The 26,271-nt window shown below is 54.2% G+C and overlaps 1 protein-coding gene across 1 annotated transcript in view; it reads right to left on the bottom strand.

The window, feature by feature from the left end:
- LOC138101927 (uncharacterized) overlaps positions 1-26,271 on the bottom strand; it is a 958,962-nt gene that overhangs the window by 712,623 nt on the left and 220,068 nt on the right. The window contains 1 exon segment of the mRNA XM_068999675.1: positions 7,854-8,501. Within this exon segment, the coding sequence (XP_068855776.1) occupies positions 7,854-8,501 (648 nt within the window).

The following is a 26,271-nucleotide window of genomic DNA, read 5'->3' as shown; positions in this document are numbered from 1 at the left end:
ACCATGATAGGAAAATAACTTGCTGCAGGAAAAATTCCTCAGGACAGCTGGTTATTCCCAATATCTACCACTGTAATTGAGTAAGGAGAAATGGACAACAAGCCACGTCTGATTACCAACATGCTGATGTTGTGCTCTCTTCCCCAGTCTGCTCTCAAAAGATCTGGGACTGACAAAGATGAAGGAATTTGAAGAGCTGTTTGTTGCCTCTCTGAGGTGTAGCGACCTGGTTCAGGAACGGCACGACGACCACCTCAGGTCGTTCGGACCATCAGCTCACAGACACCAATGTGGTGGACGGCAAATGGCGTTTATTCATGGATTACATAGGGTTAAATAACCTGGGTTTGCCATGTCACTTCCTTCTGCTCACCTATTACCTGTAGAGGGGAGGGGTTTTACCTGTCCCGTACAGCGCGATATCTTCCGAACGCCTGTCCCTAATCACCTACATTTCCCCCCCTCTATCCTGAATTACCCACATTTCCTCCCCCCCATGATTGATTAAGAAACATACAAAGTATAAATGGTATAAAATTTCAAGAACTAGTAAAACCTACATAACAAGTTATAAAAGGTGATATAACATTCACAAAATAGATGCGCTCTAGAGCAATTGCTGGCGGTCAACAAATAGAATGTTAACCTTTTCTAACCGGCTTTTAACAAATGACACCAATTTGTTTAGTATGCAAGGCCCGAAAATCAACGTTAGGAGTAACATAGTGAGGGGGCCTATTAGAGTGGAAATAAGGGTGGTCAGCCATGGAGACTGGTTAAACCATGACTCGAACCATCCTTGTTGGGCTTCTCTTTCTCTTTTTCTCTGGGCTAGCCTTTCCTTAAGTTCGGTCATTGAGTCCCGTACGACTCCGGTGTGGTCTGCATAAAAGCAGCATTCCTCTTTCAAGGCAGCACACAGGCCTCCTTGCTGCATGAGCAGGAGGTCCAGTCCTCGCCTGTTCTGCAGGATGACTTTTGAGAGCGAGGAGACAGATTTCTCTAGAAAGGAGATGGATTTTTCAATTCTTTGTAAGTCCTCATCAATAGTCATCTGCAGCTGAGAAAGTCCCTGGTGTTGGGTCACGAGGGCTGAAACACCTGTGGCCGCGCCGGTGGCTCCAAGGCCAAGCAGCATTGCAATGGTTATGCCTGTTACTGCTTCTCTCTTGTGGAGCCGGCTAGGTTCTTCAAGAAGGTGGTACACTTCTTCTTCTTGGTGATACAGGACTCTAGGAACAATTCAAACTTGGACACAAAAATCAGCAGAGTTATCGAATCTATCAAGAAGCACACAGGGGCTTATTCCGGATTGCTGGCAAACAAACATTCCTGACACGGATGGGACCACCCACTTTTTGATCGTTTTGTCAAGTTTGACAAATTCAGTACAGACATTGCCTATTCGTTTTGCTAAGGCTGCATTGCCAAAGCACTTGCCTTGGCCTGTGATCTGACTCAGAGTAACTCCTCTTCAGGGGGCGTCCCACCTGCACTGGTGCAGATTTTGTGCTGCTGAGTAGCCAAAAGGAACATGCAGGGGGATGGAAAAGAAACAGTCTTTAATGTCAAGCACCGCGCAGGGCTGCCCTTTTGGTATCATCGAGTTCATGGGCAGCAAGGTTTGGACTGGACCCATTGGTTGGATTTTCTTGTTCACCTCCTGCAGATCGGGCAGGAGGTGGAAGCCCTCGCCAGATCGTTTGGGTATTACGAAAACCAGGGTGTTCCATGGGCTTGTGGAGGGCTCTATGTGGTTCCGCTGTAGCTCGCAGCTAACGAGCTCGAGGAGGGCGGTCATTCGAGGCTTTGACAAGGGCTACTGCTCGATCCACACTGGGTCGACCGATTTCCATACCAGTTTGATGGGCAGCGGTGGGTACGTGGCAGTGGCCCTTAGAATAAATTTGTCACCCTGACTTTCAGTAGGGCAAGGGCATCCCACCCCAACAAGGGTGGACATTTTGGCATAACATATGGGAAAAGGGTGATAGTTTTCTCTGGTCCTCTTTCGGTGCAGAGCGTTATCGCTATCAGTTGGGTGCTTTTTTGGGCCCGAGATAGTCCCCCAACTCCGCCCACCATGGGGGCCTCCTCCAGTTCCCAATGTATAGGACAGTACATTTCTGGGACGACGGTAACATCTGATCCCGTATCAATCAAAAAGGGGAGATGAATAGCAGAGTCACCTGGGTTGTTATGGAGACAGCAAACTCCCCACACTATCGGCGGGTGGCTGCCCACTTTCATGGCCAAAGCCACCCAGGGATCTCGCTCCCAGGGGGTTGTTCCTGCTGTGCCTGGAGCGCAGACAGGTTTAACTGAGCCATCGGTTGAGCTGTGGAATTGGTCATTTCCCGGGAGGGGCAGTGGGTGCGGGAGCTCCGTGGCCCATTGAGGATTGGCATAGCTGGGCCGCTTCATGTCCCGAGTGGGAGGGAGCTGTGTGCGGCCCGGATGCCCCCTCCCCCTCCTGTTTCCCTGGAGCTTGGATCTGCATTCTCTGGCAAAATGTCCCTTTTTCCCACATGCCCAGCATGGCCCTCTAGGTCGCGTCTGGCGTGGGGGAACTGCTGTTGCTGGAGGCTCTAATTGGGGGCAATTCATTACAACGTGGCCTGCCTGGCCACACTTAAAGCATGGCATTACACTGATTATCGCAGAGCGGACGGCTGCCTGGAGGCGGTCCACAAACTGTGTGAAACTTTCGCTCTCGCTCTGCTTTATTGTGGACCATGGCGATGGTCTAGCAATAACTCTGGAAGCAGAGTGGATAGCTTCTCTAGCGGCACGGGTAGTTACCGTGACTTCGTGGGCCCATAGGCCCTCGGCCTGCGCCTGGGGGGTGATCATGGTTGGGTCCGTGCCCATTAGCCGCTGCAGGCTGGAGCCGTGGAGGGGGTGGTCTGCCCCAGTTACTAGGGCTAGCTGCTTTGCGCAATTGTCTTCCCACTCTTGTTTGAAAACAATCATCCCTGCCCCATCAAAAATTAATCTGCAGGTTTGTTTAATGTCAAATGGGAGCATATCATCCCCTCCAAAAAGGCTGTCAATGAGGGTGGAAACCATAGCCGAATTAATCCCTTTGTCTGCAATTGCTTTAACAATTGCTTGTATATCTTTAGGATTTATCGGTGAGTAAGTCCTCTGGTTTCCGGCTTGCCCTCCTACTCGGACCGGGAAAGCTAGCGAGGCTGAAGGGGCCCATTCAGCACAGGCTGTTTTTATCTTTCTCCAGTCTGTAAGCGGAGTACGTTCTTTTTCAAATTTCCCCTTGGCCCGAGTAGGAGCGCGGTGGTTATAGCTTTTATCTGTTCTGAAATCATCTTTGTCAGAGTCGGAGTCGGTTACGGACCACTCGTCAAGCCACTCGCTCCAGCTATAGTCCGACTCGGAGCCGGAAGTCGACTGACTGGATACTTCCAGGCTCAGCTTTTTCCCGGGGCTCCTACCCCGCCCCTTTCCCTTAGGATTGGGCCGTTCCTTCCCCCTGGGCTCGCCCCGCCTCCTGCTGAGGGAGGCTCTTGCTGTATAAGGGCACGTTTCTGGGAGAGCGCTCTGCTTGGCCTTGGTTCCCGCTCCGGGATTCCCTCCCCATTTCCGTTCACGCGCGTCTGCGGCATCCAGCGGACCTTCTTTGATCCCGGCCCCGTCTGTGTTACCTGGCGCACCTCCCCTGCTCCCTCCGGCCCCGTCTGTGTTACCTGGCACACCTCCCCTGCTCCCTCCGGCCCCGTCTGTGTTACCTGGCGCACCTTCCCCGCTCCCTCCGGCCCCGTCTGTGTTACCTGGCGCACCTCCCCCGCTCCCGCCAGCCACGTGTGTGCCCCCCCCATGCCCTCTGGGGTCGGGGCCATTCTGCGGGGCATAGGGCGGGGGTCTCGCCCACGCCGTTTTGGACTCCGCTTTAATGGCAGCCCCCCTGGCCTCCTCCACCAGCCCGCCCCAGAATGACTGCGCCCGCTCCTTTCCCTCTGTAGGTAGGGTTGGGCTGGGGGGCCGTGGAGAGGGTGCTTGCTCCTGCGAGTCTGTGCGCTCGGCAGGGCTGCTTTCATCCGTAGTTTGCGTGGCCGCCCCAACTCCCAACCGAGGTGTGGCCAGCAAACAGTTCCGTGCGGCTTTCCAGGTCTCCTGCTCTTGCAGGGCCTTACGCAAAGCCTGCACGAGTTTTCCCCATAATTTAAGGTATTTGCCCGAACCCGAGGACATTGTTTCATCGGCTAGAGCCTTGGTACATTTGTCCCATACTTCTGGGTGGAGGATATCCACCGGTCGGTCTATGACCCCAATTTCCAATAGCCTCGCAACAGCGAGTGTAAAATCTTTCGGTTTGCAATCGATACCCCATTGCTTATGAATCTGAGATACGACCTTCGCGAGAGCTTCCATCCTCCTCGCTGGTCCGGGAGCGTCCTCCCCGCCGGGCTCGTCCTGCCGCGCCGGCCACCGTTCACCCGTCCAGGCGAATTCCGACTCCGATTCCGGATCCCGGGTTTCGGCACCACTTGTTGCCTCTCGGAGGCGTAGCGACCTGGTTCAGGAACGGCACGACGACCACCTCAGGTCGTTCGGACCATCAGCTCACAGACACCAATGTGGTGGACGGCAAAATGGCGTTTATTCATGGATTACATAGGGTTAAAGAACCTGGGTTTGCCACGTCACTTCCTTCTGCTCACCTATTACCTGTAGAGGGGAGGGGTTTTACCTGTCCCGTACAACGCGATATCTTCCGAACGCCTGTCCTTAATCACCAACACTGCACAATTCTGCAGACAATGAGGCCACTCTCTGGCCACTGGGTGAAACATTTGAGCCCAGGAATTCCTTTGGCATGGCCCTGTTTAACATCCACATGCAATTCAAATGGTTTTTCCCTGTCTGGGAGGGCCAGGGCAGGAGGCTCAGTTAATCTGCTTTTGAAGCCTTGAAAATTGTGCTTTCCTTCTGGTGTCCATGATGGGGTTTCTTGCCTGGCAGGAGAGGAGTGTTGCAGGGAGAGATGCCTGGCTCCAGAAGTGCTGCCTTTAGCAGGGACTCAGTAAGAGGCTGTAACCCCTTCCTTGCCTCCCTTGGAACAGGGTATTGCTTTTAGACACCACTTGTCCTGGATGCTTCAGAGGAATTTGGAGAGGCTCCATATCTGATTTTCCCTATTTCCCTGGGGCTGCCCACACTTCTGGGTTCACTTCAGCAGAGGCCTTTGCAGACATTTGACACCAAGGTCCAGCAGCATTAGCCTCTGTATCTCCTTTGACAATATGAATTTGCATTCTCACTTCAGCCACCAAATCCCTTCCCAGTAAATTACAATCACAATTAGGAGCAAAGAGAAATTGATGCATTTCAAACCCATCCCCCACATCTACTAATAGTGGTTGAATAAAACACCCCTGCTCATCTTTCCCACTTATTGCCTGAATAATGAAAGAACTTCTTGACAATTTTCCCCCTCAGATTCAGAGTGGATCGAGAGGCCCCTGTGTCCATCAGGAGCGGCCTCATCTCGATCCAGACGCGCCCTGAATGTTCTCAAGGGCTCTGGTGCGGTGGGTCCCTGGTCTGCTGGGAGCTCTGCCAGCCCTGACAATCCATGTCCATGTGGGGTGGACTTGCTGGTGCTGAGGGTGCTGCTGTCTGTGCTTGCAGTGTCCTTCTGGCCTGCAGATGGACCCCTGATTCCTTGCCAGGGGCTGTTTGGGTGGGCTCTGCCGTGCCGAGGAGGGCAATGCCTGTGCCAGGTGCTTGTGGCCGCCGCCGTCCCCTGGGTGCTGGGGCCCCCTTGGGCCCTGCGGTTCATCCCTGGGGGGCTGTAGAAACTCTGCCATGGCCTTTGCCTTCACCTTGGCCTTTTGCTCATCCCTTCTTGCATTGCCCTGCTGAGCCTTTCTGGCCAAGTGCTGCAGGGGCTTCTTGTGCCTCTCCTGCAGCCCCCTCAGTGCCCGTGGGTGCTCATCCTCTGACAGCTGCTGAGCTTTCTGCAAAATCATTCGTTTCTCCAGTGACCCAAACAAGATCGATAAAAGAAAATCCTGATCCTTCCACATCCCGCAGCCTCCTGGGGGCCGGGGGCCACTGCCGGCCCTGCCCGGGGGGTGTTGGGGGTCAGGCAGTGCCCGGCGCTGAGCCCCGGCTGCCCCACAGCCCCGGCCCGGCTCCGCAGCTCCCCACAGGCCTTTAGACCGTGCTGCCCTGGATTGACGCAGCTGAGAGTCAAGCACATGAAACCTGTTATTTTTCATAAGGGGAAAATAAGAAAATATTGAGGAAAACTAGAGAGCTGCGAGGCAGAACAGGTTCAAACTTAAACAGTTGCTGTACAAAGAAAAAGTTTAGTACCAACAGATTTAAAAGTAAAAAGAAATAACAAGAAATTCAAGCAAACCTCCCCTCTCTTCCAGCACTTCCCTCCTTTTACCCAACTCGCAAAGGGAAGCAGAACATGGGATTTTAGTCAGTGTTGCAGTTCTTGAAGAGTCTCTTTGTTATGCTTAAGGAAAAAAGGGTTTTCTTCTGCATCACGTGGTTCCCAAAGTGCCACCAACAGCAGACCCGCCCGGAAAGAAACAATCTGCTGTGGTGTAAAACATCTCTGCCCTGAAAAATCTCACAGTTCCTTCACACTGCCAGACAGGGGCCTTCACATGGGGTTATTAATCTTTTTAAGGATTAATTACTTTGGCCTGAACACAAAGGGTTGGGTTGTTTTTTTTTCTTTTTGAGACAGGAAGTCTCTAAAAGCCTCTCAATACTTCTATATAGCCTGGCACAGGCACTTTTCATAATTTTCATGGGTCACGGGTGAACTTTCCATCCCTCCATGTACTCCAAATGGATCAAAGAGACAAACAGTTTGTGATATTACAGTTTCTTACCACGGCCTGCAGGAAGTTTTTTAAGCTGCGCGCGAGAATCGCGGCACCGCCCTCTTTTCTCCCGTCGCCATTTCCAGCTCCGTCCCACAGGACTCACTTTCTCTTCTCTCTGACTCCGAAGCCGCCACGTTGAAGAGTGTTCTTGTTCGGGCTCTACGGTGGAGAAAGCCTGGCTCCCTTTGTGCTGCTGGCTGCGTGGTGTCCTCTTCAGTTCAGCGCGGAGTGTGCTGGCTGCAGACAGGAGGCTCCGCCGGCTCCCGCTGGCTCCGCCGGCCCCGCGTGGAGAGGAGAGGGACCCGCCGGTGCCAGGGAGCCGCGCCGGATGGGTTTAGCTGTGTGGCACTCCATGGCTGGCTTTAGCTGCCTGCGGCTCTGGGACAGTTCCCCCCCAGCAGTGACACAGGGTCTGTGCTGCGGCGTTGGGAAAGGAGGGGGTGCAGGGGCCCTGACCCGGCGGGGCCCGGAGCCTCCAAGGCCCCCCCACCTTCCGGCAGGCAAGCTGGAACAAAAGGAATTCCCGCCTTTCCGTGTGGTTTAAATATGCAAACGGGGGACCCACACAACCCCTGGGACTAAGCTGGCCTTTACTGGATGCCACAAGACAGCAAAACCGCTCTGTCCCTGCCCTCTGCTACTGCACAGGGACAGCAAATACAAGGAAAGGCCCAGGAGCTGAGAGAAGGAGCAGGAGAGATCCCACCCCGAGCCCCGGCACGGGCACAACAGAGCCAGCCTGGGCACAGGGAGGGAATTTATTACCAACCAAATCCCAGCAGCACAAGGAGAAGGCAAAGAAATCTCTCCAACACCTTCCCCCCACCCAGCGCGGATCACCCGGAACGGGGGTCACCAGGGCTCTGCCCCACGGGGGTCACTGGGGATCATTCAACGCCGATCCTCCCACAGGGGATGGAGCTGGAGCAGCACACGAAGCTCTTCCCGCACTCGGGGCACTCGCAGGGCTTCCCTTAGCGGTGCCTCCGTTGGTGTCGCGTCAAGGTAGAGCTCTGTGAGAAGCTCTTCCCACATTCAGGACACTCGTAGGGCCTCTCCCTGGTGTGGATGCGCTGGTGGGTGATGAGGGTGGAGTTTTGCTTGAAGCCCTTCCCGCACTTGGGGCAGCGAAAGGGCCTCTCATCCGTGTGAATGCGCTGATGTTTGAGGAGATCTGAGCTGGTCTGAAACCTCTTCCCACACTCAGAACACTCGTAGGGCCTCTCCCCAGTGTGGATGCGCTGGTGTGTCCACAGGCTGGAGCTCTGGCGGAAGCTCTTCCCACATTCTAAGCACTGATAGGGCCATTCCCTGGTGTGGACCACGTGGTGCTGGATCAGGCAAGAGATGCTGGAGAAGCTCTTCCCACACTGCCCACACTCATAGGGCCTCTCCCCAGTGTGGATCCTCTGGTGTTTTCTCAGGCTGCAGCTCCGGCTGAAGCTCTTCCCACACTCCCCACACTCATAGGGCCTCTCCCCAGTGTGGATCCTCTGGTGTTTTCTCAGGCTGCAGCTCTGGCTGAAGCTCTTCCCACACTCCCCACACTCATAGGGCTTTTCCCCAGTGTGGATCCGCTGGTGTACCCTCAGTGTGCAGCTCCACCTGAAGCTCTTCCCACATTCCAAGCACCTGTGGGGCCTCTCCCCGCCCTGAGGCTTCTCCCCCAGCTCCGACCTCCCCCTGGATTTCGGGCCGCCTTCCCGGCACAGGGGGGCTCTTTCCTCCCTGGATCTCTCTAGGCTTCGTTTGCAGCCCCTCCTCGTGCGGCATCTCCAGGGCTTTCCCTCCTCCTCCATCCACCAATGACTTGGGAATGACAAATCCTGGATTGAGAGGAGAAACAAGGGGTGAGTACCTTGGGATGGGGGTTCCTCCTGCCCAGGGCCATCACCAGGCATCTTGTGTCTGTAAAAACCTCCAAAACACCAAGATTCAGCACAAAAGTCCCCGAAACATCAAGACACAGACCAAAAACTCCCAAAACAACAAGATTCAGACAAAACCCCCTCCAAAATACAAACATTCAGCCCCCACAAAAAAACCAAAGCACCAACATGGAAACCAATAAACCTCAGAAACACCAAGATTCACCCCTGGGAAAATCGTGGATCCCCCTCCCTGATCACCTGCTGGATGGGGGAGGGGAACGCTCCTGGGGCTGGGGGGAGGCTGCAGATACAGCGAGTGCTGGAACCTTGGGGTGCCTCCTCGTCCTGCTCTTCCTCCTCCTCCTGTGTCCCTACTCTTCCTCATACTCCTCTTCCTCACACTACTCCTTCTCCTGCAGAATCCCACCTGCTGCTCCCACGGCCATCGTTTCACCATTCTGGTCTCCAGCCCTGCTCCTCCAGCCTTTCTCCTCCTCCCCCCAGGCCCAGCACCCAGCCCTGGCTCGCTCTGCCCCCCAGAGCTCTCGGATCGCACAGCACGAGCAGCGATGCAGCTGCGGCAGCTCGGGCTGGGGCAGCGCTGGGCTCTCGGCCGCTCCTGCCCGCACTCGGCCCCCGCCGCAGCCACTTCTGCCAGCACAGCACGGCCCGGCCCGGCCTTGGCGCTCCCCCCCTCCCACCTCCCCAAATTCCCCTGGCGGGGGGCGCCAAGGCCGGGCCACACGTGGGCTCCAGCTGGGGAGCGCCGGGCGCTGCGGCTCTGCCTGGCAACTGCTGAGTCACCAGCGCCGCGCCTTCTGATTGGCTGAGCGCTGCCTGAGGGCCGCGCCTGCACCAAGGGGGGACACCCTGCTCCAGGGGGGATGTCCCGAAAACCGGGCACCCCCAGCGAACCAACAACACCAACGCCTCCTTACAAACACATGCTCTGAATCTGCTCGGACACAGCCACACGCACTTGCACACAAGCAAGTGACAGCACAAACCAGCAGCTCCACAAAATGGCACTGACTGACACACACTGCTGCTCAGCCAAGCTCCTGCTCAATTCCTCAACTTCCAGAACAACAACAAAGCCTGAACAGAACCATGGACATCGTTTCCTAATCAAAAGGGGACAATGCTGAGGCAGTTTGCACATTCTCCCAGAGCTAATTAAGGACATGGACACCCAGCACGGGTAAAAAGTGAAGTTGAGAAGGGGTCTCAGCAACAGGGGACGGATGGTGTTGGTGTGCTGGGAAGGGATTGGTTGAAGGGAGTGTGCAGGAATATGGTTAAGGCAAACAGCAGCAGGAGGAATCTATGTGGTAAGAAAGGAAAAGGAAGATGGAAAAGAGGAGGAAGAGAAAAAAGTGAGGACTGGGATGCTTTTCAGCGCCATCTTATCCTCAACATTTGCCAACTGATCCAGATCTTTTGTATCCCCGCGTTCCAGGACAGGAAAGAAAAAGAAGTTCAGGATTTCAGGGGGTTTCTCTGTGGTGGGGAGCAGCAGGACAGGGCAGCACGGGCTGGGGGCCTGTGGGGAGCTGCGGGGCCGGGCCGGGGCTGTGGGGCAGCCGGGGCTCAGAGCCAGGCACTGCCTGACCCCAACACCCCCCGGGCAGGGCCGGCAGTGACCCCCGGCCCCCAGGAGGCTGCGGGATGTGGAAGGATCAGGATTTTCTTTTATCGATCTTGTTTGGGTCACTGGAGAAACGAATGATTTTGCAGAAAGCTCAGCCACTGTCAGAGGATGAGCACCCACGGGCAGTGAGATGCCACGGGTACGGCTGCTGCCATTGGCTTTGGCAAGAAGAAGAGCCAGACCCAGGGCAGATATTCAATTATCTCCCCTGAAATTGAGGTTTGCAATTCCTCACCCTGCTAATTCCCGACCTAGTGGGGGGTGGAGATAAGGGATGTCTGTTTCAAGCAGTCTGTGGCCAGAATCCTGTCTCTTGTGAAATCTCTTCCACAGGAAGCTCGGCTGGCACAGACCCTGCCTGGGGACTTTAAGGGAAGTTACACCACTCAAGGGAGATGAGCTTAACATCTCAACAGACTGGGAATAGCCCAAAAGATACCCAAAAGATAACGCCCATCAACAGAACATCAACGCCCATCAGCAAACATCAAGGAACAGCTACCCCAGACACTGCCCCCGGCACAGCTGGAGACCCCTGCTCTGGAAAAAGCTGAGAAGGAAATCAAGGAGTGTGGACCTAATGAACATCAGAGGCCAAGCAATCCGGGGCCAATAGGAAACCAAATACTAAGAACTACCCAACTTGGAACCAATGAACATTAAACCTACGGATTTCGATGGGTTTAGACTGTATAAAGTTGAGGAAAATTCGAGTAAAACTCCTGTGCCATGGAATGATTTTCTCTGCATACCCGGGCTCTGTGTGGATGAAATGATTTCTGTTGCACATCCTGGCCAGAATAAAGTAATGCCTTGATCCTCTAACACTAAAATGTCGTTGGAGAGTTTTTGTTCTTCCAGGAGTTTTGTTGACAAGATTACATCACTAGAATTTTTTTTCTTAATAATCCTACTCTGACATTGTATGCTGGGTTTGGGCCAGGGGTGTGAGAGTCAATTTTTAGTCTTAGGGGAAGAAGTAGAAAAATCTTTATTGGTCTAGGGGTTTTTCTGTGTATGTCTGTGCGTGGCTGTTAGTGATGGGAGACTTTTAGAATGGGTTTTTCAATGTTCACCGTTAGGCTGCATTTTGCAAAACTGGAAGAGGTTTAAAGATGACCCTTTAACTCATAAAGAGCTAAAAAAACATAAGAAAAAGAAAAAAAGAAAAAGAAAAAGAAAAAGAAAAAGAAAAAGAAAAAAAGAAAAGGAAAAGGAAAAGGAAAAGGAAAAGGAAAAGGAAAAGGAAAAGGAAAAGGAAAAGGAAAAGGAAAAGGAAAAGGAAAAGGAAAAGGAAAAGGAAAAGAAAAAGGAAAAGAAAAAGGAAAAGAAAAAGGAAAAGAAAAAGAAAGCAGCTGGGGGGGAGGGCACTTGTGAGTCACCTGATGGTTGCCCTGGAGGAGAAGCTTCCTTCCAGGCAACCAGCAGAGGAGCTTTAGAAATGCAAATTAACTCTGCTGGGGGAAGTGTGCACAATGTCCCAGGCTCTCCTCGCCTGCCAGAGGAATTGGGCTGATGCCCTCTGCCCCTCACCCCAAGCTCTGCCTCCCTGCACAGACGGAATTTGCATCGCTAAAGGCAGAGCCCGCACTGAGCATCTCGGACTCTGCAACAGAAATCCCTCAAGCTGCAAAGGAAAACAGCAAACGGAGAATGTTGGGAGAACTTCACTCACAAAAGCGGGGGGGAATCATCCCTCTCCCCACTCCAACATCTGCTGGCACTGTCTGTGTTATACAGGGTGCGTTTGACCACTGGGCTGCTTTTGCTGCCACAAGTTCAGCGAAATCACTTGGGAATCCAAGGATGTGATGATTTAATCAGAGAAAAGCGGTCAATTGATGCATCCCTGGCATTTTTGGGAGCGCCCAAAAATGGGGAAAAGATGAACGGCCACCAGAACAAATCCTACAACACCATGGAGCAGCCCCTGGGAACCCAAACAAATTCATACCAGGTGCCAGAGAACCCAGTGATCATTTCAATGCATCATTAGATTACAAGCTGTCCTCCAAATCATAACCAAGCACACAGCTCCAGCTCCTGACCTTCTCACCCACCAATCCACTCCCATGAGCAACACCACATTTCACCCTGGGATGGCATCAGATCGTCTTTCAGCAGAAGGACCAGGAGGTTGTGGAAAATTAAAGGACTCAAACTGCTCTTGGCAAAGAGATGGCCAAGGAAAAGTGGTGAAACAGAGAACAAAGGAAATAAAGACTTAACAGAGCCATGAATATCGGATGTTATACAAAGTGGGGGTGCACATTAAGGGGCACATGCAGCAGGCGCATCGGGAAGTCTGTACCTTCCAAGGACCTCAGCCAAGGGGGAAAGGGACACGGAGATGCGGCCGCGGAAATCGGCATAAAAAGGAGGCTGCGTCCTCCAACACTTGGACAGACCCCACGGGAAATGCCCCGTGGCCTCTCCCTTGCTCCAGGAATAAAGTTCCTTTTACAGGACTCCTCCGGCTCCTCTGGGGACACAAACCTCTGGCCACGGGAACTTTCCCGCACACTCCCGCCGACGGGGCAGCCACCTCTGTCCTACCCACAGCAGCCGGGACGAGCCAGCGCTGCTCCGGCACCGGCTCCTGCCGAGGCATCAGCGGCAAGGAGAGCGCGGGCAGCCGCTCCCGCAGCGCCCTCACGCCAGGGCGAACACGGCGCCCACACGGCACAACGAACCCGCCCCAGCCCCCTGCCGCCCCCTCCGCCCGCAGCCAGCGCCGAGCCCCGCCAGAACCGAGCGCGGCTCCCACCTGCGCTGGGGCCGCCTCCGAGCTCCGCCGCCGCCTCACCGGGCTCCGGCCGCCGCCGCCGCTCCCGGGCCCGCACAGACGCTCCGCCAATGGCGCCTCTGCTGCGCCACGGCCGCCCTGCCGGCGGCTCCGGGCCCGGGCTGCTCCCCGCTCCGACCAATCAGCGCGCCAGAACCACGACTGACGGCAGCACCGCCCAATCGCAGCGAGGGGCGGGCTCTGCACACGGCCCAGCCTCGCCCCGCGCTCCCAGCGCCCCCCGGGCTGCGTGAGGGGAAAGCCGCAGCTGAGGAACAGCCCTGGAACGGGCCCGGCCCGAGCCGCCATTCAGCTGGGAAGGGAAACAAAGCTCTCCGCTGCTCCCGGCCCGACTTGCCCAGCCCTGCGTGTTGGCTGCCTCCGGCTCCTTGGGAAGCCCTGCAGCCTCCCGACTCCCGCCCCTAATTCGGAGCATCAGTGCATGGCTTTGATTTCGTTGTACAGGCTTGGCTATGGGCTGTCCTTGTCTGCTGCATTTTCTGGGTTTCTCTTGGATGCTTTGAGCAACAGGCTGTGCCCCGGGAGGATCCTTTGTGCTCCTTTGTGACAGAGGAGAACCTTCCAGGCGGTTCTTGCGGGAGCTGCTGCTGTGATGTCACGGGAACGCTGCCGCGTCCTCGCCGTGTTCCCGTTGCTGTGGGCACGGAGCCCTCAGTGTCCAGAGCGGCTCTGGGCGCCCGCTGGTTGCCGGAGGATCCTCCTGCCCGAGGCATTCTCAGCAGCCAGCCCAGCCCCTGCCGGGTGTCCTTCTGTGCTTGCAGGGGTACAGTCTGCGACGTGTGCAGCACGGCCAAAATGATCCAGCAAGCGGTTGCTGCAGTTTGCACTCTGTACTCTGTGGCTTATTCGGGGTATTTTTTAGCCCACTTGGCACGTAAGTCGAGGTTTTCCCTGGCTGCAGCGTCGGTGCCTTCGGGCTTGCTGTGTACTTTCTGTTCTCCCACTGGAACTGAGCTGCCTTTGTAACCAAATTGCCATTAAGACACCGCTGGTTTGGGAGAGCTCCTGCCAGCAGCTGCAGCTGAAAAAGGGGGTGTCTGCAGCCAGCGGGGCGTGCACAGCATTTGCAATGGAGCCGGGGGGGTTCTGTTCCCTCAAGCGCAGAGTCTGTGCCAGCGGAGCCTGGAACTCCCTGCGTTGGCTGCTGCAGCCAAGAGCTGACACAGCCCAGGATTCTGTGCTGTTCTCTTGCTTGCTGTGCGAAGGGACTGTGGCTCCTGGAGGGATGTTGTGGAAGCAAAATGCTCTCTCGGGGTGTCCTTGCTCCGTGGGAGTTCCCACCACGGGCAGGTTTTTCCTAACAGCATCTGGTTCGTGTTCCCTGTCCTGTTGCAGGGCACCTCACGCGTGGATCCCGAGCAGCTCCTCCTTCGGTGAGTGGGAAAGGAACCTTTGGTGGTCGGAATTGTGCAGAGAGTTGTGAGCTTGGCGTGTGGCAGTCGAGTGCCAGCCTGGGAGGCTGAAGGCAAGTTCCTGCCAGCGTCTTTGCAGCAGCAGCAGCAGCAGCAAAGGGATCCCTGGCACTTTTCTCCTTCTCTGCTGAAGAGCTTTTGAAGAGCTGCAGGTCTGGTTTTGCAGGCAGAAGATTGCTTGCTGGCTTTAGCCACGGTGGAATATGGAATGCCCAGCAATAAGTGGCAATGTCGACTTTAGCCCCTTCCTAGTTTGAACAGCTCTGAATCCCATTTCTGCTTAGTGCAGCTGGATGTGTAGCTGAGGATAAATAAGGCGATAACTGAGATAGAACTTCCCGTCCCTCACGCTATCATCTGTCCACAGGGCACAAAAGCAGCATCAGCTCCTCCTCTGGCTCCCTGTGCTTCCAAAGAGGAGGCCAAAGAGGAGGAAGACAGCAGTGAACTTCCCGCTGTTCTGGGGGATGATGGTGAACTTCCCTCCGTCCCGGGAGATGAGGGCAAACATCCCACGGTTTGGGAATACAACAGTGAAGCTCCTGTGGTGTGGGGCGAGGATGGTGGACATCACCTGGTGTGGGACGAGGACAGCGAGGCTCCAGCGGCATGGGACAAGGACGACGGAAATCTCCCAGCGTGGGACGAGGACAGAGGACATCCTGTGATTTGGGAAGAGGAGGCTGCAATTCTCCCAGCATGGGAAGAGGACAGCAAACATCCCGTGGCTTGGAAAGAAGACCAGGAACCTGCTGCATTTTGGGAAGAGGACGGGGATCCTCCCTCTGGTTGGGAAGAGGACACTGAACCTCCCTCTGCTGCGGGATCCTGGGCTGAACATTCTGACAGCAGCACAGCCCTGCAGCCAGAGGGCAGAGAGGAGTGGTGCCTGATGCAGCTGAGTACGTCTGCTGTGCTGCTGTGTGCCAGAGCAGGGTGCTGCGTGTGTGTCTCAGCATCAGCTGCACCCAGGCTTGCTGTGCAGCTGAATGTCACAGAGTCATTTATTGTCCTTGCCCAGCTGAGAGCAAGGGGCTCCCGGCCCCAGTGAGTGGGGCTGCATTTTGGCCCTGCTGCAAGGCGGGGTCTCCATCTGGGAGGGAGCATCTTCCATGTGGTTTCTTTCAGGGAGCACCGTGAGCGTGGGGGAGCCTGCCGAGAAATACCTGGAACTGGAGCAGGTTGGCCAAGGGTAAGTGCACGGCAGTTACTTCTGCACAAGCAGGGGCCAGGTATTTGCTGGTGCAGGATCAAGTGAGAAGCCAGGCAAGCTGCAAACAGCTTCAGACACTGGGCCATGATCCTGCTGTCTCTCAGTCCTGACCAGAATTGGTAACTGTGGTCAGAAGGCATCGTCAGAGGCCCCTGAGGCCGGCAGTGTCCTGCCTGCAGCAAGGAGCAGGACCTGGAAGATCTTCTGTCCCTGGAATGTGATTGCCTGAAAGAGCAGCTCACCATCTGGTGACTGTCAGAAAACAGTTCTCAAAAAGATTCCTTTCAAATATTTTGCTTCCAAAAATATCCACCGGTCAGGGTTATCAACATAACGGTTTAGAAACAGAAACCAGAGATGAACTAATAAGTGCCCTTTTCAGCACAGGTAGTAAGCCCCATACATTCAGTAACAGACACAGAGCTGCTGCACTGGAGGGGAAAATGCATCAGCTGCCTGATGGCAGGGCCCTTGTGGATCCTGCAGCTCATAGGCAGGAAATGGAAAAGGATGAAATACATTCTTCTCCAGTTCTTTAGACACCTGCTCCCACCCTAGGTTTTGGACTAAAGTAATTCAGTGTGGACATTTGGGATTTGCTCCAGCCCTTTTCCTTCATGTTGGGCCTCAGTTTTCTCTCGCACACCTTGTGTGGCACAGGACTGGTGGCTGCTGCACTGCTGTTTGAAGGGTCGATGCACCCAGGTGTTTTGTAAACGCTGCAGGCAGCAGAGATCTCCTGTCTGGGCTGGCTTTCACTCCCAGGGCCTAAAGCGCTGCTTCTTTCTTCTCTGCTGTTCTGCCTCCAGGGCTTTCGGAACCGTTTATAAAGGACTCGACAGGGCCACTGGAGGAGAGGTCAGTGTCACCACGCTCAGCGCGTCGGGCAGCTCTCGAGGGCTTTCCCCTCTGCTGGGAGCTGTGGCTGCAGCTTTGGGAGCCAGCAGAGCTTTCCTGCACAGGCTGTTCCTCTGAAGGCACAGCAGTGTCAGCCTGCAGAGCACGGCTGGGACAGACTTGAGCATTCTGAAGTGCCCAAAGGAATGCAAGGAGGGCAGCGGTGTTTGTCAGAGCAGGACACGCTGGCTTGGTCTTCATATCTGAAAACATCAGTGCATCAGCTGGTGGAGGCTGAGGCCTAATTTATCTTCATCCCAGCCTCGGACAGGAACACTGTTTAGCAGTTTTTCCATCCTGCGTTTCATCTTCAAAGTATACCTCAAGACCTAATGAGGGAGTGATCCTTCTTGGGATCAGTTTGGGGTTTTAGTCCTACTGCACCTGTTCCCAGAGAGAGGGAGAGGAATGAGAAGATGGATGTGCAGAGCAAAGCTCTCTCCTAAACCCTGCAGCTGTGTTTGGGTCTGGTGTCAGTGACAGCCCGTGACAGGGATCATCTGAGCAATGTTTGTTCGTGTTTGCTCTGTTGTGCAATCCCAAACAGAGCAGTTGCGTTTGAAATCATGACCAAATCCCCCAGGATTGCTAAAGGGTTCCCGGCTGTTTTGCTCTGTTTTCACAGAAGCAGAATTACTTCCTGCTTGCAAAATGTGTTTGAATGATAATGAGAGTGGTGGTAAACTAAGGCGGTTTGAGAAGACTGCAGGTGCAGAGAATGCTGTGAGAGCTTTGAGGCTGAGAGCTGAGGGCCCATTTCTGCAGAGCTTCCAAGGCCAAATGTCTCTGGCCCTGTGTCCTGTAAGCGGCCCCGCAGCGAGCAGAGAAATGGGCTGTGGGAATGTCACTTGCTGAGCCCGGGTGTCCCATCCCAAGGCAGTTTGGCACAGCCCGGCTCCGTCGCTCCACAAAGACTCGCTCCGTGTTTGCTGCGGCCTCCTGCCCCAGACTCCTGCAGTTCAAGGGCTGCAATGTCCTTTCAGGTGGCCATAAAGAAAATGAGTCTCAGAGGGCAGAACAGGGAACGAGCTGTGAATGAGATCCTGGTCCTGAAGGACAAGAAGAACCCCAACATTGTCAGCTCTTTGGACAGGTGAGTGCTTCAGCTCTTATCCCGTACACGGGCCCTGCGTTAATCTCTCCTGGCATCCGCAGTCTGTAGCCTGTTTTGAAAAAGCCTCACCCGGCCGTAGCTTCCCAAAACAACAGCCTGTCAGCTCACTCCCTCCGTGTGCTTTTGTTGCTTTGGTTTGGTTTTTCCTTCAAGCTGACCCAGTTTTCTGGGTCTTATGACAAGTGCTGATAAACCCTGTCAGAAATTATTTCCCTTGGCTTCTCCTTCCCAACTCTTTTCCATTGCTGCAGATGCCAGGAAGACCAGGTTCTTGTTTCCAGAAATGCCTCATTTGCCCATTTTGCAATGGCCTTGCCTGTTTCTGAAGGGACTTTCTGCAAGGTTTTCCAAACACATGACCACTTTTGTCCTAAGTGCTGCACGGCCCCCTGCCCTGGATAACTCTGGAAGTTGTGTTGCCTTGTTCTGGAGGGAATGGTGAAACTGCTGAGTTCAGATGCTGAACCAGCTGGGGGCAAGTGTTGTGGTTCCACATTGATCTGGGCTGTTGCTAAACTGCATTTTTCACTTGCTTGCCATCTAAGGCCTCTCCTTTCCCACAGGCGTCTCCTTCTCCTTTAGACTGTGCAGATCCCAAGGACTGTGCAGCCTGGCAGGAATGTCTCTGCATCGGATTCTGTCCTCATTTACAAGTGACCTGGAAACAAAATTCCACTCGAGGCTTTTCCATCAGGGAATTGAGCAGTGCATGTTCATCTCCACGCCATTGTTTGCCTCTTCCAGCTTCCTTGTTGATGAAGATCTCTGGCTGGTGATGGAATACATGGATGGAGGAACTTTGCAGGACGTTGTCAGACAGACACGCATGGCTGAAGGAGAGATGGCAGCTGTCAGTCGGGAGGTGAGGGATCCTGCTCGTGCTTCCCATGGCTTGGACACAATGCTCCTTCCAAGCAGGGCCTGAGAACAGGAGTGGCTCCATGCTCAGCGCTTTGTTTCTGTGTTGTTTTTATGAGCTGCAGAAGAAAGAGCCTCTGAAGTGAACGGCCTGCCAGTGTCACTGCACTTCCACTCTGCTCTTGTCCTCTTTCCTGCTCTTTGTGGGACTCTCTGTCTTTTTTGATTTGATTTGCTGTTCTCAGCTTTGCCTTGAACCATTTGCCCGGAGCTTGTCTGCACTGCACTCCTGGCCTGGCACAGCAAAGCTGCTGCTGGCAGAATTCTAAACTGTCCTTTCTTGTGTGCTGTATTCTGGCCATGGATTTCCACCCTCGTGTTTCTTGCTCTCTCTCAGTGTCTGCAGGGCCTGGATTTCCTCCACTCGAACCGGGTGATCCACAGAGATCTGAAGAGCTCCAACATCCTTCTGGCAATGGACGGCTCTGTCAAGCTGGGTGGGTGTTCCTGGTCAGGCACGGCGCTCCCGGGCTGCGGGTGTGGGGCTGCTTCCCAGTGACGGCCAGAGCCCCACAAGTGCTGCTGGTGGCGGTGCCCGGCCCCTGCTGCCAGCTGAGAGCGGCTGCCCCATGCAGAGAGCTCAGGAGAGGAGCAGGGTGTCAGCAGTGGCTTTGCTCTGGGTGTGGCCCTTGCAGAGGGGCGGGAGTTGGAATCTGAAGCTTCAAGGGAATCACTAAAAGCCACTGCATGAAAGCTGAGGGTTCCGTTAAGGGTCCACTTCCATCTTGCCTTGGCTACAGCCCTGCGGACTTTTCCAGCTGGATTCAGCAGTGCATTCTCAGACTGAGAGTGGACAATCTTTGTGCTTGGTTTCCTCATTCCAGCTGCCTTTGACAGTGTTTGTTTCTGTCCTCAGCTGATTTTGGCCTCTGCGCTCAGCTCAGCCCTGAGCAGGAGCAGTGCAGCTCCATGGTGGGCACTGCTCACTGGATGGCCCCAGAGGTTGTGACCAGTTCTCCTTATGGCCCCAAGGTGGACATCTGGTCCTTGGGCATTGTGACCATCGAGATGGTGGAAGGAGAACCTCCTTACTTCGAGCACACGGCGGCCATGGTAAGAGGCACATTTCCCAGAGTTTGCAGAGGCCTGTGAGCACAGAGGGACCCCGCCCTGGGAGGAGCAGCCGGAGGGCTCTGCCCATCGGGAAGGGAATTCCTAGAGGATTCGAGCCTGAGCAGACAAATATTCTGCAGTCTCCAGAATTTGCTTTGGGTTTTAAGTTGTTGCAACTCTTCTGTCTGTGAGGATGACCTGAAAACATGAAGCCAGAGCATCAGCTCTAATCTTATCTTGCAGAAAACCCAGACCAACCCCAAAACCCACACCCAAACCCAACAAGTTTTCTGAAGGAGTTTCTGAAAGAGGTTCTGCGAGATGAACTCCCCCGACTCTTCTCACTGGGAAACTTGTCCAAAACATGAAGATGATTGTTTAACATCCCCATAGTCTAACATATTTCTTTCCTAGCCCAAGCTACTTTCTCCATGTCACCAAGGCTGAGCTTTCAGCAACCCAAACCTCGGGTTCCTTGCCTGGCAGTTTCTGGGATGGAACATCTTGAATGCATTTACTTGAGTGTCAGTGGCACTGCAGGGATGCATTTGATGTGAGAATCCTTGGAAATAACACAGGCAGACCACAGTGACTTGCAAATGGCCTGTAAAGCTGGTATCCGTATTTGGAGAAGCAAAATGGGTTATTTCTGATTAAGGTTCCTACTAAGAATGTCAGCCAATGACATTGGCTCTCAAGGCAACATCATCTGGGTGTTGGAATGGCTGTGGCTGCAGCAGTGTTTGGCTTTTTTGGTTGGCATAGAAGAATGAGCTCTGAGCAGCATCTCTGCCAGGGAGGAAACTGTCCCTGGAGACTGGGGCTGAGAAACCGGGGTCGCTGTGAGCACTCGTGGGTGTGAAGGAAGCTGGCAGAGCTTTTTCAGAAGTGTTTGCTTTCCGCGCAGGCTCGCTGTCTGATCCGGCAGAACGGGACCCCGCAGCTGCAGGAGCCCAGGCGCCTGTCGGCTCTGCTGCGGGACTTCCTGGAGTGCAGCCTGGAGCCGGACGAGGAGCGGCGCTGGTCTGCCCAGGAGCTGCTGCAGGTGGATGCGAAGCGGCTGCAGGGGAAAGAGCAGCGCGAGGGAGGGGTTTTCTCGTGGGGCCCCCTCCAATAGTGTCCAGTCTCGCTGCTTTTCACATGCAAAGCCAGCAGAATCCTTGCCTGGTTTGGCTTGGCAGGGTCCTTTGCAGGTCATCTGGACCAGGTGCCCCACAAGGAGCAGGGACATCTTCAAGCAGATCAGGCGGCTCAGAGCCCTGCCTGACCTGAGCCTGGATGTTTCCAGGGAGGAGGCACCTCCCACATCTCTGGGCACCCTCTGCCAGTGTTTCCCCACTCTTCTGATAAAAAAATTCTGCCTCAGATCTAATCTGAGCCTGCTTCCCTCTCCTGAGTTTCAAACCATTCCCCTTTATCCTGTTGCAACAGAGCCTGTGAGGAACTTGACTTGGGAAAGTAACAGTTGATTTCTTTCTTTTTCATCCTTTGGGCAGCACCCATTTTTATCATCAGCCAAGCCTCTCTCCAGCCTGAGCCCTCTGATCGCTGCAGCAAAGCAATTGAAGGAGCAGCGGAGGACCTGAAGCACCTGGGGACAGCTTTTTGTTATAGTAGTTAGGACAAGTGGATAGTTACGGTAGTTAGCACTGCTAGTTAGTTATGGTGGTTAGGACAGCCTGGTAGTTATGGCAGTTTTTTGAATAAAAACTCTGTTAAACCTCAAGTCCCTTGACGTGTCCCTTCCTTGTTCCAATGTGACTCAGCTGCCCGGAGCAATGCGAGGGGAGAGCGGGCCCAGCCTTGCCCAGAGCTGAGCCCCAGCAGAGCCCCGGCAGAGCCCAGAGCAGCCTCAGCATCGGCAGAGTCAGCCTGGAAGGAGGCGCCTGGAGCCTTCTCGACTGCAGCCGACTCTTGTTTACAAACCGCGTGGGGTGGGAAATGCCACTGGTTCTGCAAGAGGCCAGAGGGGGCCCGGGGAAGGCCCAAGTGCTCCAGGCGAGGCAAAAACCCGCCCAATGCTGGAGAAAAACCACGCCTTTTTCCCCTCCCACGTCAGCCAAAACATTGAATCCTAAACCAAGTCAAACGGGGCAGGGGAGGAGCCCAGGCCCTTCCGTCCCTGCAAACCAAAGCGTCCCTTGCACGGCTCTGAGCCCCGGTGGCCCTGCGGGCGTTGGTTTCTGTCGGGCTCGCTGCCGCCAGCCCAGGGCCAGCCCGGGACAGGGCGGGCACTGGAGGCTGCGGGCGGGGAGATGCGATCCCGGGACACGCATTCGGTGGCACCTGCGAGCGCAAGCAAGGGAGGGGCTCTGGCAGTGACGGGGGAAAGGAATAAGGTGAATGTGACTTAAACAAACAAACCCCGTGAACTGCTGCTCAGCCAAGGCCATGTCAAATTCCTGAACTTGAAGAACAAAGATTCAATGGAGTTATTAATATTGCTTTGTTCTACTAAAACAAACAAAATGGGTGTGTGCATATTGGAGGACAGATTGGGAAGTCTGAACCTTCCAAGGAACGGTCCCAGGGACAGAGCAGCCACCTCTGTCCTACCCACAGCAACCGGGACGAGCCAGCGCTGCTCCGGCACCGGCTCCTGCCGAGGCATCAGCGGCAAGGAGAGCGCGGGCAGCCGCTCCCGCAGCGCCCTCACGCCAGGGCGAACACGGCGCCCACACGGCACAACGAACCCGCCCCAGCCCCCTGCCGCCCCCTCCGCCCGCAGCCAGCGCCGAGCCCCGGCAGAACCGAGCGCGGCTCCCACCTGCGCTGGGGCCACCTCCGAGCTCGCCGCCGCCTCAGTGGTGGTTCCCAGTCACCCCCAGTATGATCTCATTCACTCCCAGCATCATCCCAGTCGCTTACAGTCACTCCCACTGTGTTTTCAGTATGGTCCCAGTCACTCCCAATAAGATCCCAGTTGCCTGCAGCATGGTCCCAGTGGCTCCCAGTCACACCCAAGATGGTTGCTTTCACTCTCAGTAAAAGTCCAGTGTGGCTCCAGTCATTTCCAGTATGAACCCAGTCACTCCCTGTATGATTGTATTTGCACCCACTGTGGTCCCAGTTGCTCCCAGTGTCTTGGTTTGAAAGACAGGTGTCTGCCAAGGAAGGCAGGAGTCTCTCCTGAAATGGAAGAAAAAAAAATTACAACCCCCTTCCCTCTGAATTATTATAATTTTGAAATTTAGGACCTTTATAGGCAAAGATATGAGGAACAGGAATAACAGGGTAATATATACTAATATATATACTATAATATATAATATTTAATTTATACTAATATATATCTGTATGTGTATAACCAGTCAAACAAACAGCAATAACTATGGCAGTAACATCAAACAATCACAAACCCAGTCCCAGCCTTCTCGGCTGCCAGGCCCTTTCCCCTCGGGTGCAGTTCCGCTCGCAGCCGGCAGGGGCGCTGGCGGCTCCCGGTGAGCAGGGCAGGTGCGATGGTTCCCCCGCGGCTGCAGGGGGCGCTCCAGAGCGAGCTCGGGGAGCACGCGGCACTGGTGGCCTGGGATCCCAGGAAGGGATGGAACAAAGATTTCAAAAACCCCCTGGACAGCCGATCTCGGTGTCTGGCTGGACCCTTGGGAACAGCCGGCTGGAACAGCAGGGACGAGCACAAATCCCGGGTTTCAGACGAGATGTATTGAACTCCGGAGCTGCGGTGGGAACCCCCGGAGGTCTGGGCAGGCAGGGCGAGCGGGGCTACAGAGTAGCGAAGGCTCGAAGCAACAGCAGGGGCGGGCGGCCGCAGCCTGGCTCCCAGCAGAGCAGGGAAGGTGGGCTTGGGATCCCGGGGTATCTCCGGTAGAAGGAAAGCAGCTGAAGAAGCAGCCTCTCTCTCCATCCAAACGCCAGGAAACTGACTGCCCGCAAACCCAGGTGAAAGTGATGCACCCCTGCCGCTATGACCAGGGCCTTTGTTTTCCTTAAGCCCCCAGTAATTTGTCCCCCTGGCAACATCTATGGGGAAAATTCCTTTAAGAGAAAAAGAAGTAGGAGAAGAACTGCTAAAACCCCAACATTAGCCACCCCAAATTTTTCCCATACTAACATGTTACATGAAACGGAACCCTTTTAACCATATAAATACATGCATCACGCGAATTATATACATATATATAATGTATATATATACATATATATGTATATATAATCATATATATACATATATATATATATATATATACATATATACATATATATAATCAGCTGATGCTGATTCAAATGCAGAGCCATGGGTAGTTCACCCTAAACCAAGGTCCCCTTGAGGTATGCATCAGGTCTCTCCATTCTTTTGCATCACCCACCAGGAGCACCCTAGTCCCTGAGCAAAGACAACCCCACGGATCGGTTTGTCTTTGCTCGAAGCAGAATTAACCCAAACAGTTTTTCCAAGCATACCTCTCATGTGCACCACTGGAACCTTATCCCCGTCTGTTGTTTGTAGGGGTTTGGATTGGGCAGGGCCTGCTCGGCTGGTGGAGCCTCGGGTGTTAACTAACCAGGTGGCTCTTGCTAAATGCACCTCCCAGTTTTTGAAAGTCCCCCCCACCCAGTGCCTTCAAGGTGGTTTTAAGCAATCCGTTACATCGCTCAACCTTCCCAGCTGCTGGTGCATGGTAAGGGATGTGGTACACCCACTCAATGCCATGTTCCCTAGCCCAGGTGTTTATAAGGCTGCTCTTGAAATGAGTCCCATTGTCAGACTCAATTCTCTCAGGGGTGCCATGCCTCCAAAGGACTTGTTTTTCGAGGCCCAGGATGGTGTTCCAGGCAGTAGCGTGAGGCACATGGTAGGTCTCCAGCCATCCTGTGGTGGCCTCTACCATTGTGAGCACATAGCGCTTGCCTTGGTGGGTTTGAGGCAGTGTGATGTAATCAGTCTGCCAGGCCTCCCCATACTTTTATTTGGACCATTGCCCACCATACCACAGGGGCTTCACTCGCTTGGCCTGCTTGACTGCACCGCATGTTTCACAATCATGGATCACCTGGGAGATACTGTCCATGGTTAGATCCACCCCTCGATCTTGTGCCCACTTATAGGTGGCATCTCGGCCCTGATGGCCTGAGGCATCATGGGCGCATCAAGCTAGGAACAACTCTCCTTTATGTTGTCAATCCAAGTCTATCTGGGACACCTCTATTTTCACAGCCTGATCTACCTGATTGTCGTTACGATGTTCTTCATTAGCCCGGCTCTTGGGGACGTGAGCATCTACATGACGGACTTTCACAGATAGCTTCTCTACTCAAGTGGCAATGCCTTTCCACTCCTCAGCAGCCCAGACTGGTTTTCCACTGTGCTGCCAGTTTGCTTTCTTCCACCTTTCCAGCCAACCCCACAGAGCATTGGCTACCATCCATGAATCAGTGTAGAGGTAGAGCTTTGGCCATTCTCTCTTTCAGCTATGTCAGGACCTAACTGGACAGCTTTGAATTTGGCAAATTGGCTCAATCCATCTTCTCCTTCAGTAGCGTGTGCAACTTGTCATGTGGGGTCCATACAGCGGCTTTCCATTTCCAGCCAGCACCTACAATTCGGCAGGAACCATCAGTGAAGAGGGCGTATTGTCTTTCACTCTCTGATTGCTCGTTATATGGTGGGGTTTCTTGGACATGTGTCACTTGCTCCGCTTCTTCTTCAGAAGATAATCCAAAAGTCTCACCTTCCGGCCAGTTTGTAATTATTTCCAAGATCCCAGGGCGATTCGGGTTTCCAATTCAGATGCGCTGCATGATGAGGGCAATCCATTTGCTCCAAGTAGCGTCGGTGGTGTGATTCATGGAAGGAACCTTTCCTGTGAACATCCACCCCAGCACCGGTAGTCGGGGCGCCAGGAGGAGTTGTGCTTCAGTGCCAATTACTTCTGAGGCAGCTTGGACTCCTTCATAAGCTGTCAAGATCTCTTTCTCTATGGGAGTGTAGTTGGCTTTGGACCCTCTGTAGCTTCAGCTCCAGAATCCCAGTGGTCGGCCCCGAGTCTCACCAGGCACCTTCTGTCAGAGGTTCCAGGACAGACCATTGCTCCTGGCTGCAGAGTAGAGCACGTTCTTCACCTCTGGTCCTGTCCTGACTGGGCCAAGGGCTACGGCATGAGCAATTTCCTGCTTGATCTGGGCGAAGGCTTGCTGCTGTTCAGGGCCCCAGTGGAAATCGTTCTTCTTGCGGGTAACCAGGTAGAGAGGGCTCACGATCTGTACTCAGGAATGTGCATTCTCCGAAAGCCTATGGCACCTAGGAAAGCTTGTGTTTCCTTCTTGTTGGTCGGTGGAGACATTGCTGTGATCTTATTGATGACCTTGGTGGGAATCTGATGTCATCCATCTTGCCACTTTACTCCCAGGAGCTGGACCTCTCGGGCAGGTCCCTTGACTTTGCTCTTGATGACAAAACCAGCTTCCAGGAGAATTTGGATGATGGTTTCTCTCTTTCTCAAATACCT

Source organism: Aphelocoma coerulescens, unplaced genomic scaffold (genome assembly GCF_041296385.1).
Source record: "Aphelocoma coerulescens isolate FSJ_1873_10779 unplaced genomic scaffold, UR_Acoe_1.0 HiC_scaffold_56, whole genome shotgun sequence".
Lineage (NCBI taxonomy): Eukaryota > Metazoa > Chordata > Aves > Passeriformes > Corvidae > Aphelocoma > Aphelocoma coerulescens.
This window is presented reverse-complemented; position numbering and strand designations above follow the sequence as displayed.